This window comes from Cnephaeus nilssonii (genome assembly GCF_951640355.1).
Source record: "Cnephaeus nilssonii genome assembly, chromosome: 1".
Classification (NCBI taxonomy): domain Eukaryota; kingdom Metazoa; phylum Chordata; class Mammalia; order Chiroptera; family Vespertilionidae; genus Cnephaeus; species Cnephaeus nilssonii.
The window spans coordinates 99811297-99829266 of NC_137072.1; the positions used below are offsets into that span (position 1 = coordinate 99811297).

The following is a 17970-nucleotide window of genomic DNA, read 5'->3' on the forward strand; positions in this document are numbered from 1 at the left end:
AATTATTGCCTGCCTTACACAAGGAGACAAGAGATCAATGATTTTCCCAAAACTACATAATAAATTAGTGCTTCTACTACATATGAAATAAAACCTAATATTTTTTACTTAAAAACATTTTTAAAAAATATAAATTATTATAATGGCTACAATAGATTTTCAATAGGCTTTGAATATTGTTATGCAAATATAGCTCCTCTGAGCCAATAGCAACAAAATAAGAATAACAAATAATGACAGCTACTATGTATTGAACACTAATTAGTATAATCAGGTATTAACCAAAATTGTATGTATCTTCTCATTTTCATCATCTGTAAAATACAGAAAATATTATCCTCCTCAGAATGTTTCTAAAAAGGAAATTAATATGCAGAACCCTCAGGTTAGCACTAATGTACCATAAAAGTGTAAGGTTATTAGTTCAACTTTACCTTACCCTTTTTATAATTATTTTTAGAGACTTAGTAAAGATGCTATTTCATCATTCTAGTAAGCCTTTTTGATAGACTCCTGTTTAGGCTATGTTGCTCTTTTCTGGTCCTTCTCTTCTGTATGTATGACAGGGAGTAAGTGTGGCTAAAATTCTTTTGTCTCTCACAGGAGAGCTAGTTCATGATGACTTGCTCCCTTTTAAGTCCTTTCAGCCTTTATGCTTGAATTGTATTGTAATTGGGGTGCTTCACACTGAGTACTGAAAATTACCTCAGATACCCCACCAAAATTGACTTCTGGATTTACAAATGTACTAGTATTTGGCTTAATTAGCAGTTTAAGAGGTGATGCGAATAAGGGCTATGAATTGGTGCCTACCTGGCAGAGTCTACACTCTGTGATCGGCAATTGATGGTCTTTACAAGGCTTATCTTACTGCCATGGATATTTGAGAGTCGTCTATAATCAGCCTTTTAGGAATTGCTCTACTACTGGGCAAGGAATAACCTTTTTTTAAAAAAAAAATATATATATATATATTTTACTGATTTCAGAGAGGAAGAGGGAGAGAGAGAGAGATAGAAACATCAATGATGAGAGAGAATCATTGATTGACTGCACTGAGCTCGCAATCCGGGCATGTCCCCTTGACCGGAATTGAACCTGCAACTCTCCAGTCCCCAGGCTGATGCTCTATCCACTGATCCAAATCAGCTAGGGCAAGGAATGCTCTTTAATAATTATTTGATAGATATCTCTGTGAATTACTGGGTTCTGTCATTTACTTCTTCTTAACAATAAATTCAGAAAAATATGTACAGGCCTCTTGAATACCAAAAGCATTTAGCTACAGAAAAGAATGTGAATCTATAAATATGTTTTCTTTGTCTATGGTTTTCACAGAATTATATTTGCTATAAATATTGACACTGTTCTCAGGAAGCAGAGGGCCATGTGCTCTTAACCCTAGAAACCAATAAGAAATTCAAAGGAAGCCAAGAAACAACTTACCTCTATGGCAAGCTCTAAGGACAGCCAGTGAACATTTTTGTAGGCAAACAATCATGCATTTAATAAATATTATGAACACTGTGATTGAATGTGAAAAAAAAAGAACTGTAGAACTAGTGGACTTGAAAATTATCTATAAATAAATATAAATAGCATAATAGTAATCCTATCTAATAAAAGAGTAATATGCAGATTGATCATCACTGCAACATACAATATAGCTGCCCCCATGTGGTCAAAGATCCTGCCCCCATGTGGACACAAGATGGCCATTACAAGATGGCCAGCAGGAGAGGGCAGTTGGGAGGCACCCGGCCTGCAAGGGAGGGCAGTTGTGAGGGACCAGGCCTGCAAGGGAGGGCAGTTGGAGGTGATCAACCCTGCAGGAGAGGGCAGTTAGGGGTGACCAGGCTGGCAGGGGAGGAAAGTTGGGGGCAAACAGGCTGGCAGGGGGGCAGTTAAGCATCAACCAGGCTGGCAGTGGAGTGGTTAGGGGGTGATTGGGCTGGCAGGCAGAAGCGGTAAGGGGCAATCAGGAAGGCAGGCAGGCAAGCAGTTGGGAGCCAGCAGTCCTGGATTGTGAAAGGGATGTCCGACTGCCCGTTTAGGCATGATCCCACCAGGATCGGGCCTAAACGGGCAGTCGGACATCCCTCCAGGAGTCCCAGTTTGGAGACGGTACAGGCTGGGCTGAGGGACAACCCCCCGCCATGCACGAATTTCGTGCACCGGGCTTCTAGTTTGATATAATTTCAGTAAATGCTAAATACATAAAAAATATATGTTCATGTATAATTGCACAATAATCCTTAAAGGAAGATGGTAGTGATTATTATCATTATTATTCCCATTTTATAAGTAAGGGAAATATTGATGTGAATTGTTCCCAGGTTTCCTTCCTGAAGATGTGATGGAGCTTGGCCTAGAACCCAATCTTCTGATGTCAACTTTTTTTTTCAAATCTATATATTATATTATCTATTACAACACAGCACAATTAGGTTAGATTTAATAAGAGCATTTTTAAAACTAAGAAATTATAGGACAGACTTTTCTTAAATGTATCCCAAAAGGAATATAGAAACTTCATTTTTGAAAAGATAAAATATAATAACTTTCAGTAGAGAAAATGAATTACTTGATCTTCAAAATAGAAAAGGTATTATGAGCAAGAAAATGTGCATGGGATGAAGTTGGGAGAGGCAAAGGAGTAAGGTTATTAGAATGGATAAAATAAAGAAAAAATATGAAACCTCAGAGTCAACTGTGGACAGCCTCTCATCCCCCTTCAGAAATAAAATGACCATCAGAGAAACTCAGAACTTTTTATTAGGGTAAAGAAGAGTTATGTAAAGTTAAGTCCCTGCTATTTTCAAAAACTTACACACACACACACACACACACACACACACACACACAAAACAAAGGCTAAGTAATCAAGTCAGAATCCTGTACTTTGTGCTTTGAAATATAAGGTGGTTACTTAAAAAAACACACATGAAGACCTCTAAAATCATGGATAATTGATGGAACTAACTTGATCCTCGGGACATGTAATACTCAGACATGGGCTGCAAAGGAAAAAGCATGTGGATTTGATTTCACAAAAGGAGATATAAACAGTCTGGGGCTGAAATAGATGAGAATTAGATTTTAGATCTTCATTATTCTGGGAGAAAGAGATGAACCAACGTTGTCCAGGAAACTAGAAGTACCTTTCAAAATTGAATTTTCAAAGAACTAGTGAAGGCTGAATATAATTGATCCCACTGAATAAATGGCAGAAAGCTTAAGGGGGAAACTCTGATAAAATATGGTTCTGCGTCAACAAGTTGTGTCCAATCACCATTTCAAAGATGATGAATGGTTAACATGGCCTCAATCAAAAGGAAGGTAAAGAATAAGGAGTAGGCCCTAAATTCAATTTCCTCAAGTATTTGTGTAACTGAAGATTGAGTGAGAATTATTGGCAAAATGAGAGCTATATAAATGATTTTTAAAACTACGCATCAGTCTGGGAGATGTTTTTGACACACAGCTTTGAGTGTCTATTATGCACTCGAGAGGAGAGCTGGTAACTCTGTGCGGTAAACAACAAAAATGATGGATAATTGATGAGTGTTTAGATAATGCAAAGACACCTTACAGAATGAACCAGAAAGAAGAAAGGAAGCCATAGAAGCATGCCTAGAGCTGATACTAAGAAAATCATCTCTTAAACAAGAATATGAGCCAGGCAGGATGTGGCTCAGTGGTTGAGCACTGACCCAGGAACCAAGAGGTCAGTGGTTCAATTCCCCAGTCAGGGCACATGCCCAGGTTGTGTGTTTGATCCCCAGTGGGGCGGGGGGGGGGCGTGTAGGAGGCAGCTGATCAATGATGTTTCTCTCTCATCATTGATGTTTCTATCTCTCCCTCTTCCTTCCACTCTCTCTAAAAATCAATAAAAACATATATTCAAAAAAGAATATGCAATATACTTAAAAGATAATGTTAAAGAAAAGAGCAAACAAAGAATAAGCACAACTTAGAGACGCAGGATTGAAGTTCGTACCCAGGACTAAAAGAGGCCCTGAATCTTGGAAGCCACAGTAATCAGGAGATGATCTCAATCAATGGTGCATTCGTTTCAGCAGATCTCATCCAGCCTCACTGGGTCTGGCTGAAGAGGTCCCTCTTCTGATTCCATCCTTACCAGGCAATCTTTGAAGAGGTACACTGATTTTCCTTGGGTCTCCTTAGAGATAGACAGTATTGCCTTGGAGAGGAAAAAGGGACTTTCCTATTTTTTGAATGGAATATTCTCCCATTTAAAATGTAATTCACTAATATTTCAGGATCTTATAATGCTGTTGAGAATTGGCCTTGGCTCTGTACATTCGGCACACTGATGAAATTGTGAATTTTGGATCCAGAAAAAGTTTTTTCTAGGATCCACATGGAAGCCACTTGGAAACTGGACAGGTAGTCCTTTCTTGGCATGCACTACATTTCCATACATCCCATTCAATATTCCAGGACATGGGAAGTGCATCTATCAAGCCCAAAAATAGACATGTCTAGAGTTTTTGATGAATCATATAAATGTATGCATGATTAAATAGTGGGCACATTTTTATTTGGAAATTATTACCTAGCAATTGGTTAAATTACCTTGGGCTAGAAGACAAGTTTTATCAATATAATCCCTTCTACTTATACTTCCTAGTATGCAACAATGGACACAGAGAAAAGAGAATAAATTCATGTGACATTGATGGTTGTCCTTCCTCAGATAAAAACAACATCAAAAGTGACACCTGACTGACAAATCATTATCAGTATGTCTTTGCACATAATATATTTGGAGGGATTTGTTCCCTTGCAAGGTGTACTAGCTGTGGTAAACATCTTTGGCACTGCATTTCTGTGATTTTTTTTAAATGTAAAATAGACTGGAAATTGACAGATCTTGTCCTATAGCATTAGAACTTATTTTTCATGCAAATTCTATTTTCATTGTTTTCTGTTTCCAAGCATATCTATTTGCATAGTTACTAGCAATTGCTAGCACTATTACAGTGCTATTCTTTAGTCACAAACAAATTCTTTTTGGCAATGACCAGGACACTATTATCAATTACTGGATATTACCAAAAATGCAATTGGTAATATCCAATTTCAATTTCAAGTCAGAGATGGACAAATGATGGCCTAGTATAAAATAAAACACAAAAGTCAGATGGGAGGCCAAAACTCATTTGAAAAAGTAATTACTGTATAACTCAAGAAAAGAGCAAAAGCTATTATACAGAAATTTCAGAGTCTGTAGTTAACTTCAGAAAACTCTGTAAAAATAAACAAACAACAAAACCCTGAACAATGGGCTTATAAGATGTTTAGGAAATTCATTAATATAGATATCAAGGGATGCAACCATGCCCATGTCTCTGATAATGACATTAGAATGGATTTGTTGACCGGAAAAAGAAATGCTCAAGAATATTCTTACACTACGTTTCCTGGTCTTTGGATTTTTCAGTTGTCTCAATTCTACTGAATCTTTATCTGCAACATTGGGCTTGTACCCCATATAACTAAATTCAGCAATGTTTTTGGACACCTATGTGTAGGGATTATTCCAAACGTATCATGCTTTGGTGAACAAGGCAAAGGTCCTGCTCTCACACCACTTACAGTACAGCGGGAGACAAGGCATGTAAAAGACACTATAGCTCCAAACTAGGTCTCCTATTTCTCTTCATTAATCAATGGCTGTACAATCATGTGTCTACATCTTTCCCTCCATCTCTGCATCACTGGGCATTTGATAACCACCAATTTTCTAATTCTAAATCCCTCCTCAACCTGCCACATTTTTTTAAATATCCTTCCCAGCACCAAACTTATTTCTCCAATATTCTCTTATAGTTCAGTATTGTTTTCACATACTCTGTTGGACATTATCTCTTCTTGGTATCATATGCTGAATTAACTATCTTATTTGTTCCCAAGGTTTCATAATCCCCAGGGTGCTAATCACCTGCTAGATGTCACCTGGATGTTTAAAGGTACCTTAAAGCCCACATACCTTCTCCTGGTACATTCTCCTGGAAATGTGCTATTCTTCTAGTTTTCCCAGGTTGTCAATAGCACCAATGTTTTCCCATCCTCTCAGGTTGCTATTCTTGGCATCACTCATGATTCTCTACCATCTTACCCATATTTCTGTTTATCAGATAGCTCCCTACCCATCCTTCAAGATTGGCTACAATTCTTCATATCTGCTACCCATCTCTTCCTCTGGCTATAGCATCATTTAATCTGTAGAGAGCCTCTTATGCCTTTACTTTTAAACATCTAATTCTGTACATCTCATCTCCACCGCAATACTAAAATGCATAGAAGGCAGAGAGCATGCCTCCCTCACCTTTGGGTCCTCCATGGGAATTTGCATAGAGTAAAATGCTCAACAAATGGATATTGAACTTAGTGAATTCTGATAATAGTGCAAATTCTCTGTTCATTGTATAAAATTTCATCTATGGCTGCTATGACCTTTTGCTACAAATGCTGGGTCAGTGAAATGCAGCCTCAAACTGAATAGGAACAATGTGCATGATTCAGCCTAGCTCACTGAAGCTCAGGAATGCAACCTCAGAGAAGCAAACCACTCTCAGATTTATGTGGGTCCTCCAATTACTTCCTCTCTGTAGATGCTGAGTAGTTCAGATAAGAAATAAAGTCAAAGAATGTATATTTTGCAAGAGAAATGAATGAGTACAGCAGGACACTATTCTACTACCTTTTTATTACCAAAATATTTTATAGCACATGTCACAGATTTCATTTTTATATACAGTATCAAAAATTAGTTTCTTTTAAGATTGTCATATTTTAGCAGTTGAAAATCTGTTTCTAAGGAGCATTTAAATTTTCATGCATTTCAAATATTTTCTCCTTTTGTAATAAACTTAGTATACTTTCTGGATAGTAAAAAGAAGGCATACAAGATAATGAGAGTAATGTCAAAAATCTATTTGCAGAGATTAAGGAAAATTTATGAGAAACAAAATTTTAAAACAAGGCAACCTATTGTCTATATTTCAGCTAGAACATGCATGTAACATAAAGACAAATACCCAGAAACATAACTTGCATCTTGAGATAGCAATTACAAAAACAATTTGTAACCAGACACAAGGAATAAATAGCTTAAAAAAATAAGCTTAATATAATGCAATCAACCCTAATCTAATCATCTATTTAATTTGAGTAAGACAATTGGACTTCTGAAAAGAAAACAATAATTTCAAAAGATTATTCACAGACTCTTATTATGTTTGAAAGGCCTAATTTAAAGCAGATATTTTAGAAATTATTCATATTTATAAGCAAGGAGAGAACAGAGACATAAAACTAACCTGTTCTGTTGTTTAGACCTGGATTTGGCATCTGCTGCCAATTTCATCAATGATAAATTCTGAAGCTTTTTTTTAAACTAATTATATTTAGCATTAAAAAAGGAAGTTATAGAAAACAAACAAGCGCAATTAAAAACAAAACAAATAATTTGACTTAATTTAGTTTACCATGAAGCCTCCAAGCCAATTTAATAATTTTTTAAACTATGTTGAAGATAGGTAAAAAGAGAGGATACGATGTAGGAAATAGGTAACATTTGAAGGCCTTCTTTCAGCCCAAAATGTTATTTATTAAATGGCAAATTTCAATAAACACATTTACAATTGTTTCGTCTATATAATTCCCTCTCCCTTCTCTGTACTTCATACCACTCTAATCGACTCTAATGAGCTTTCTCTTTTTCATAACATAGTGAACTCTCTACAATCAAGGTTGTATTTTACAGACATAAGGACTGCCACCATGAATGCTGGAGTTATTTCTCATCACTTCAACTTCCTCAGAGAATCTTGGATATATTTTATTTTCAATGCATGTTTGTTGAATCAAAATGAATAACCAGAGCTTTGTCACCATATAATCATTCCATTAAACAAGAGATATTATTCTGCTTTGCTTTACTGAAGAAAGCTTTTCATACAAAAAAAAAAAAAAAGCATACAATAGAAAAGGTAACAATAAAGTGTTTTACCCTAAAAGAAGAATATTGAGATGAAACAGTTTCTCAGTAAGTAGACTCACCTCTGAGGTTGAGTGCTAACTACACTATAAAAGCCAAGTTCCAGAGTTTCTTTATCACCTAAGATGCTTAAGAGTGTCGTTGTATTTCAAGTATTTTATACACAAATCTAGAAAAAAATCCGAGGAAGAAGTACATACAATCTATAAGCAAAAAAACTATGCAGAAAATATGGGGATAATACCTAACTAAATAGGAAGCTAAGCATACAATGCATTATTCAATAAGTGTATTAAAATTGCGATAAGCGAATGCTTTGAGAGTCTGGAGGCAACAAACCCACTAACTGACCTCCAAAGTCACTTTGAGATTTGATGAGAGCTCATTCTGTCCTCAAATGTCAGAAGGTTCAGCGGAGTGATTTAGTTTTAAAGGGCCTAATTAGAATAAAAAGGGTAATATAGCCATATGTTTTATTAGTGTTAATTATTAATACTGAGATTAAAAAAAGAAAGGGCTGAGAGTTCGGTGAGCATACTAATTGGACGGTTTTTTCAGCTTGTTTTCCTCGTCAATGTGAACATTTTGCAACAGTTCAAAGGAAATGTACACCTGACCAACACTCATTCAACTGGAATGCTAGGTGTAAAATGTAAAACCGTTTTTTAAAAAGAGAATAGGGAATGTGGGGAGATAATAATGGCTTCATCCACCTAGAATTAAAAAGAGCACAGAGTTGGGTTGATTTGCTGCTAGAAGACACACTTCTTTCTTCCCTTATTTTAGGTCCTTGACATGTTTAAAGGACATTGCTCCTGGTGGTTGCCCTTGTCAACCTACAAAAATGAGAAATTCAGCAAAAGGTATTCAAGGTCAGAATGTCATCCTTACCAGTAATTACAGGATGCTTTCTTTGGGAGACTAAACATTTTATAATGTTTTGATAAGGAAGCCATTGTGTTATGTCCAATCCAACCAGTAAATAATAATCACAATTATTTATCATTATTATTTAAATAATAGTAGCAAATAATTGTATCAGCAATTAATATCGTGAAATTATTGCTGCTGTTATAGTTATTTATAAATTATTAGGTGCTATTATCCTATTTTGTTTCTTCCACAGTCATTCCATGACTTACTATTGAAAAAGGTGGGGGGCTAAGAGAGGTCAGGGGATTACACTATTAGTAAGAGGAAAAGCCAGGGTTCAAACTGATATCATCAAGTTTCAAAACCTGGTTTTAAACCACTGCATTCTATCCACAACATTGCCTCTCCTCTGGGACTATATCTCCTATAGGTCCTTTTAGAATGTGCTGCTCATTTTGCTGGAAAGCTGATGTACATACATCTGCATTGACTGAAACCCAGTGTAGAGACAGTCTTTATAATCCCTGCTCCTCTCTAATAAATCTGAAGAAGTAGGAGTAAACAGGGATCTCCTAAAGTGAGGGCGCGTGGACTTCTTGAGGACACTTGGGGACTGGGGCCTTTTCACAGGTGGCTGAGAAAGTAGAAGATGCAGCCTCCGTCAGACACTGGCAGCCAGAGTGACGTGGTGGCATGCAGAGCCACGAAAATGAATCCTTTCCAAGGAACGTTAGTCTCTTCCTACAGAAAAACGTTGCAGAGCATTTGTTTCGTGGTATTATGTTTACAACATTAGCAAGCGCATGAGCATCTCTGGGAAGACAGAGAGGCAGCCGTGCTACATATTTCCATCCAAATTGAAAACAGCACAAGCCTGCAGTGACTCGATGGCGTAGCTTACAGGTGACTGCTGAAAACTGGGTAGGTGGGAGGACACTAGAGAGCGAGAAGGCCCTTTATCTAACAAAAAGATATGACTTGCATCTGTATGCTCATTACCTATAGTCATATAAAAATGGTGGCTTATTCTCAAATAATATTTCATGTAGACAGTCATTTATTTCTGAAAGCAATGGAAAAAGTGCATGGCAGGTACCAAATGGGTTTGTGGTGGACTGTAACATGTTTTAACCTTTAAGGACAATGTAATCTAAACGCTACTTAAAGCATGTGGAGTGAGAATGAATAAAGCAACAATTAAGTGTAGCTTATATTAGTCTGAAGAAGCAGAGAAAGTTTGGAAATGGGGAATTAAAAAAATATCAATATATACAAATCAAAATTGTTTCTTCAATATCTGAGAGAATCAAGAGCATAAAATTATTTAGGCATTTAGAGTGACCAAATTTAACTTTTTAAAATTTACCCTATGGATCAACTGATATTTTCCTGTTTTTATTTAATTTTATGTAAAACTACTTGTAATTTTACCTAGAGAAAAATACATACTGTTTTTTACCTTTTGATCACTCTTACTCTAACCAAAGTTTACACACACTGTCAAGAAAATAAAAAAGTAAATGTGCTTATTCTACCGTGAGATCATTTAATCATAATTAATATATTTTAAGGATATTGCACCCAGAGCTAGATCAGATCTATGGGTGGCTCTTGTATAGTGTGATTTGAAGGAGGCTCCAAAACTGCCTCCCACCATTGCTTATAGTGGTACCAACCTTTCCCCCCATAAGGCTAGAAATCACACCACTGGACTCAGGCCACTGCTTTGATTTATCTACTATAAGAATGCATATGGTACATGGGTTGCAAGGAAGGCCCTAGGATTACCTTTGCCCTGCCCACATTAACACATATTATCAAATTTGCTCACCATCTTGCTAAAAGACCCAAAGGTCTCTTTCTGTTCCAGAGAGTAATTGGATGTGAGGAGAGAATTGTAGATTGCTGGTTCTGGCTAAGATTTTAGAGTTAATTTAGTTAACTGCCTTATTAGATGACCAGAAGCAGACCCAGATGGAGTAAGTGACCTACACAATCCTAGTGGCAAAACTGGAATTAGCGGTCAAGTGGAACACTTTTTATATTTGAGTTATTAAATAATACATCTGCTCCAGTGATACATAGCAAAGACAAGCTAGCCTTGCAAGTATGATTCAGGGGGTACTTTGGGAAGAGTAAAGAGACCATGGCATGAAAGCAGGGGCCAAGATAAATATAAACAATCGACCTAAAGAAATTGTGAAATACCACTCTAAGGGAAAGTGTGAAGGTTCCTATGTAATTAAGAGCAGGGCAAGCTTTTGCATAGCCAATGCCTGCCCTTAATGTGATCATGTTTTCAAACCTAATATTCGGTTTTCACTTCAATTATCAATTCATTACTATAGGTTTTACTTTAACAGTTCATCTTCAAATATTTTATCATTACTCAACTTCCCACCATGAACTCCTTATTTTAAAATATTTTATTCCACTGAATGTATTTTAATAAAATAATAAATAACCAGTTTCCTCCAATCTTATCAAAGGATCAACTTGAATAATCATAATATTGATAATAATTAATGTAAAAGGAAGAAAACTATATTAGTGATCTTTTTCATGTATAATTCATAAGGGTTTTTAAAAAATTTAAATGGAATAATTTCCATTATTTATTTCTAGTAACCCATGGGATGAATGTAAGTACCCCAAATTTGGATTTATCAAATTGGTGGGCCTCATTATAATTATTAGACTCAGGTTTTAAGAAATTATGTTTATTCTTAATCTTAGAGTGCATTTTCTTTCCTAAGCTAATAAGAGAAAATCTCATTTGGCATCTGTCACTAATGTGGGTTGGAATATAAAGTAAAGCTTGTTATATAAAGAGTTAACCCACATGCCTTCTTAATGGAATTTTACTTATTATGCTGAAGTATAGAAACCAGACAAAGGCTTTTGTAAACCTTGTGCATTTCACTGCCTATCTACTTACATATTCCTGTGTTTAGTTGTATCCTTACTGTAGCATCTGTGAAAACTTATATATTATTATTAGCTACCCCAACTTATAGTCAGTTACATTATGACATTAGAGTGTTAGAATGTTGTATATCATTATACTGAAAATTATCTTCTAAATTTTACAATGAAAGTTTATCCAAAAAATGTTATAACTGCATAGTTTCACATAGGTTAAAATTCAAGGAAAATATTTGAGGTAATAATAATTAGAAACTAGGACAGAATCCAAAATGATATTTTCATGGAAAATCCAATACAAATCCTGATTAAAACCTAACCAAGCAAGACACCGCCGATTACCTGGATTCCAATTAAATATGACAAATGAATACTTGACAGGTTTCAATCCCAATTCTATTTATGTCAGAATGACCCATTAAAATTGAAAATGAAATTACCAGAATGCAAGCAATACAATTGCACTTTATAGCTAGTCTGAAAACTTGGACCTGACCAAACCCTTATTCAAATGTCAAGGGCTACATTTGGATCACCCAAAGTGAATCACAACTTCTTCTACTCCTTCTGCCATCACCTACAGAGCAGGGCTAACATGAGTCACAGCTAGCAGATGACAAATCATCATGCAAACTCTGAATTGCAAGTGTCAGTCACATACAAAATCAGGAAAAATCAGTTATATTATGATGGTCCTTACTGTTGCCAAGACTAAAAAAACATGTTATAAAAAAAACACACAACTAAAAGTCTTCTTTGGGAAATGTTTCTTAGTAAACTTTCCATCATTTCTTTCTTATTTTGAAGACACTGAATCACCTTAAACCAAAAGAAAAAAAAATTACATTCAAGTGTGATCAAAATGCCAATGATACAAAGTTTTTCTATTAATATAGCTGACATAAAAATACTTAATTATTCATTGTTGTTTATGGTGAGAAAAGTACTTTTAAAATCAAAATTATATTGTACTATCAAAAGGTAATCACACATATAGTAATGCCCTTAAAGTAATTAATCCTGCCTTCCTGAGTGTGTGCATGCTAGCATGTGCATATGTAAAATATTATTACAGTGTTTTAAATTTAATTTTTACTTTTGTGCAAAGCATTTCAAACATATTTGCCTTAAACATATATTCATCAGCACTCCAATGCATATCAAAAATGTTTATACTTATTTTAAAAACACTAAATTTAATTCTTCAAAACCATATCAAACTCTCATCCACATAAGCACACACCACCATACACACAGATAAGCATGCCTTTATAGCCATAAGGCAAAATGCCATTTAAATTCTAAATTAATCAAGAGGGATTATCAAGAATCAGACCCTGACATCATATCTTCCAACACAGATAGCAATGTGGAAAAATAATTATTTAACATTGCTTAGTTTAGCAATAATTTTACTTGGGGTCACTTTGGATATATTATTCTCTAGTGTTGCATTTTAATATTAATAGTTAAAACTCTAGAAAAAAATCAGTTCCTTCTGCATTAATATGTTCTATTTGCATATCATCACTAAAGAAACTGCTATGTAACAAAAAGAATGTCTTATTTCACTTGGGGGATGAAATGATAAAAAAAAAATTAATTTCCAGTTTTCATGAGATAAAATGTTTGTGATTCCCCTTACTTCCACTACATATAATCTCTTTTTATACTTGAAATAATAATAAACTTAGTAAGAAATTCACCGTTCCATTATTAGACACAAACCTATTCCTCAGGCATTTACTTATAATCTGAAATACAAAAAATAAATCACCTCCTTGTCTTTGGGAACATAAATGAATGCATAAAGTTTTATACGTACTATTCGCAATCTTAATTTGGTAACTTAGGGAGAAATGTGCATAAGGCCAATTGTTGTGGTAATTATGAGAATCATCTCACAAGAGAAAGAGAAATAGAGTGCTATGATTTGTTTTCCTCCCGTTTCCTTACACAAAAATGAGAAAAATCTTATACTTAAGTGAGAGGGGAATTCTAATAGCATTTACAATATACTTTCGAGAACAAGATAATGCCGTTCTCCTTCGACTCCATTTCAGCTATCATTGAAGGAAAGGTTTGAAAATGCTTTTCTAAATGCCTGGGAGAAGAAAGAGCAGTGCAAGCATGTTGACTGTCATTTCCTTTCACTAAGACTGGACAGTTGCAATTGAAGAAATAGTTGCATGACAAAAATGAATAGAAGAAAACAATAACACATGACCTTTCTCAAATTGCTCTCATTTCAGTATTATGCACTAATTTAGTTTTTTTTTTTTTTCATAACAGGTACTACTCTTATTTGTAACTGTTTATTTCTGACAGGCTGTCTTACAACGGTGAATTTTATCTATATAGTTATGTTCCTTTACTTGGCATTTCTTTGTACTTTAGGAAGTATTTATGATTTCAAATAGAAGAGTTTTAGTGTCAGCTGTTTTATTTTGGTTTTAGACTGACCTTCACGAGGCTACTTATTACGGCTCGCTAGCGTGATTATGTGTGTGGATGTTGTGTTTGCCCCTACCATTTTCCATATGCTCTGCCTCACCAACACTGCCATCCGGCGTGGTCCTCTCATAGTTGTCCTCTGGGAGTGGAAGGGCACCCAGTCTTGGCCCTGATGAACTCTTACTGCTTGGTGTTTCTGACTCCTCCAGCCCGCTGTCATAGCAACTCTGCAGTGACCCCTGATGTGGGTCCTGAGGCTGACTCACAACAGAAAACGTCACTCTACGAAATGGCTGTAAAAGAAAAGATTCTGAATGTCACTAAGGTAGAAGATTGTCAATGATCTTATTAAAAATACATAAATTACATACATTAAGGTCTACTGACAACTCATTCAATATAAAATGGTTAATATGATATGATGAAATCTATTTGCTTAACTCCTTAATGCCTAGAACTTAGATTTTATTCTACACAAGCTGAAAAATTCTCTTTCTGAAACAGAGATTAGAAAACAGCAATTTCACTAAAAAACACATTTAAATCTATGTTAGTCCCACTTATTCAATCTTTATCTATTCTGTAGTCTTCACTTCAAATATATTTTTCACAAGTGGACTCTATAAAAACAAGGGTCAGTGGTTTGAGAAAGCAATAAATATTGAATTAATACATTGCAAGAAGACTTCATTTTAAATACATTTTCCATATGATCTAATGGTTTAAAAATGTGTGTTCTGGCAGATGACTTAAACTATTAAAGGTAGAGCTGATGAGTAGGAATTCAGATGCAGTGGCTAAAAAATAGGAATATATTTCTTACTTCATTCATGTTAAACATATTACCTATTGACCCTGAGATTTTGAGGGTAGTATTGAAATAATAGATAAAAGTTTTCTTAACCAGGGAATGGAAAATGAACTAAAAGAGTTTAATAGTATGTGCTTTCCATGACTAATTTGTTCTAAAAGAGTAACATCATGTACAGCCTTTAGACTGGATTTTAAAAATGTTGCAAATCTTTATCTAATTGAACCCCACAATTTCCAATGATACATTGGCTGGACTGAAGATTTACTATTAATAGAATTTATACATTATTGTAACTACAAAATAAAACAAAAAAAATGTAGGTTCGTTAAGAAAACAAACTAATGCCATCCATTGACAGGGTTACATACATAATATCTGGGGTGAGAGGATAATATGAAAAAGATTCTGTAATATCTGTCTGAGGTTACTCATGGCAATAGCTGGGTTTGAAGTTCTTATGTGGTTTGAAAATAGCATAAATATATAGATTTTTAAAACTGTAACATACATTTCTTTATCATATAAAGTATACAACTAATCCTGCCAGAAAATAGTGAGAAAGTTAAAGAACATTTTTTGCACTTTTATAACTTGAATGCTAATGGTACAAATCACTACTTAAAACTGGGACCAGAAGAATTCTTAAAAATGTTAAGGATTATAGACACATGATAGATTATTAAAGTGAAAACTAAGAATTGTGACATTTTCCCCAAATTTATAAACTGTCTTTGCTAAAGACTAACACACATTTCCACAAATCTTCCCTTTATTTTGTCTCAGATAGAAGATTGTCCAGGAATATTGTCCATTATTGGTATTTGGAACTCAGTATCTCACCTTCCATGTAGTTATTTGTCCTATATAGTCGCTATAAAATCTTTTTCATTCTAGTTAAAAATCAGACTTTGTGCACACTGAATTTTATAGTAAAGGGAAAACATTTAAAGCACATTTTCTTTATAATGTTTCACTGAATTGGGACTGAAGTATTTTAAAACAATTACAAAATATTTATAGTACAAACAGCACACACATCATGGGCCAAATTTTATGACAATATACCCTACAGAAATACTAGTATTATCCTTATTTTATTAATAATTCTTATATTTATTTACAGTTGTGAGATTATGACACCTCTTTATATTTATGATGCTTTATCTTATGTGTATATATTTTCTTTTCTTTTTCATTTATCACTCCCTGTTGACTGCAAACTATCTGTGTATGGTTTATGTCTTTAGTCTCACCTTGGAAATGAGACCATTGACAGTTTCCTCAAACCACATTTGTCTGCATACAGAAGATAAACAACAAAGTATATTCTACTGAATGATATTTTAATGACAATGATAAATTTAGGAAAGAACACCAAGGGTCATGGAGATATATTATCACTTCAAGACATAGCAATATCAAATTCTGTTTTAATGAGTCTCAAATCTTTTAGAATCAGTCTTTAATAATGCAAGAAGTTCAAAATATATAAGAAAATACATAGTTTATAGTTATAAATTGACCAAAGGAAAATGAATAAGAAATTGTAAGAATTGCTGAAACCGGTTTGGCTCAGTGGATAGAGCGTCAGCCTGCTGACTCAAGGGTCCCAGGTTCGATTCTGGTCAAGGGCATGTACCTTGGTTGCGGGCACATCCCCAGTAGGGGGTGTGCAAGAGGCAGCTGATCGATGTTTCTCTCTCATCGATGTTTCTAACTCTCTATCCCTCTCTCTTCCTCTCTGTAAAAAATCAATAAAAAACATTTAAAAAAAAGAAATTGTAAGAAATGATGTTTCATTTTAATACAAATATAAGAAACAGGGCAATGGTGGGGTGTTTATACACTGGTTCCACCAAAGTTTATAGGATAGCAGAGAAACAGGTGATAGGTATGTTTGAAATGACAAATGTGCAAAACAATTATTTTTCTATAATGTGTTATATAATAACTGCAATGAATCTATCTGTGCATTTTATTTTATTAATTGCCTACCCTATTTTGAATGTGAACACTTTAATCTCCATGAAATATTTTGGGTTCCATATTAAATTCAATGATGAAAAATGTTTTAATTTTAAAATACAAAGATCAATATATATTCCAAAAATACTTATATCCATGAGTGCTTCCTTTTGTATAAAATGTTTTACTTAAAATAATACCTGAATAAAAAATAATTTAGAATAAAAATTTAAAGTAGAGTATCACCCAATGGATCATAAACTACCCATCAATCATTTCTATCTGCTTTATATAACAAATCCCATTAGAATTGCATAGTACAGTATCAGCTTTATATTACTATCCCTTAAACTCTATTTTGATAATTTTTAATAATTAAAATTACTGTGGCAAGGTTTGTAAGTTGGTAATGTGAACCAAATTAGTACAGAATACTAAATCCTGAATTCTGCAAAAGTTAAGCTTTCATATCAATAGTCAATCAGACATGTAAATTTACATAAATAGATAGATATGGAGATGATAGTTAGATAGACAGTCAAGTATTTTATCATCTTTCATCATCAGGTTAGGTCTATTGAGAAGATAACCTTTACAGAAAAATTTATAACACAGAATTCCTATTATTTTTATATTCCAGAAATATTGAAACCAAAAATGTAAAGCAATTCGTCAACTGTGTGACAGAGAGAATCAGTTTGCATTATACATTATACATAACTGTCACCTTGTTAATTACTGATATTCTGAATTGGGGTGGTTTAAGTGGTAATTCTTAAACCAAGATGTAGCTTAGAACGACCCAGAGTACTTGTGAAAAAACATAATGCCAATAACAGCCACACAATGAAATCAGCATTCATTGTGGGTCGGATATCAGTGGTTTATAACATCTCCCCAGGTGATGAAA

General features: G+C 34.4%; 1 protein-coding gene across 1 annotated transcript in view; it reads right to left on the minus strand.

The window, feature by feature from the left end:
- Positions 1-17970, minus strand: part of PCDH7 (protocadherin 7) — a 433042-nt gene that overhangs the window by 215572 nt on the left and 199500 nt on the right. Inside the window, 1 exon segment of the mRNA XM_079768337.1 lies at positions 14358-14574. Within this exon segment, the coding sequence (XP_079624463.1) occupies positions 14358-14574 (217 nt within the window).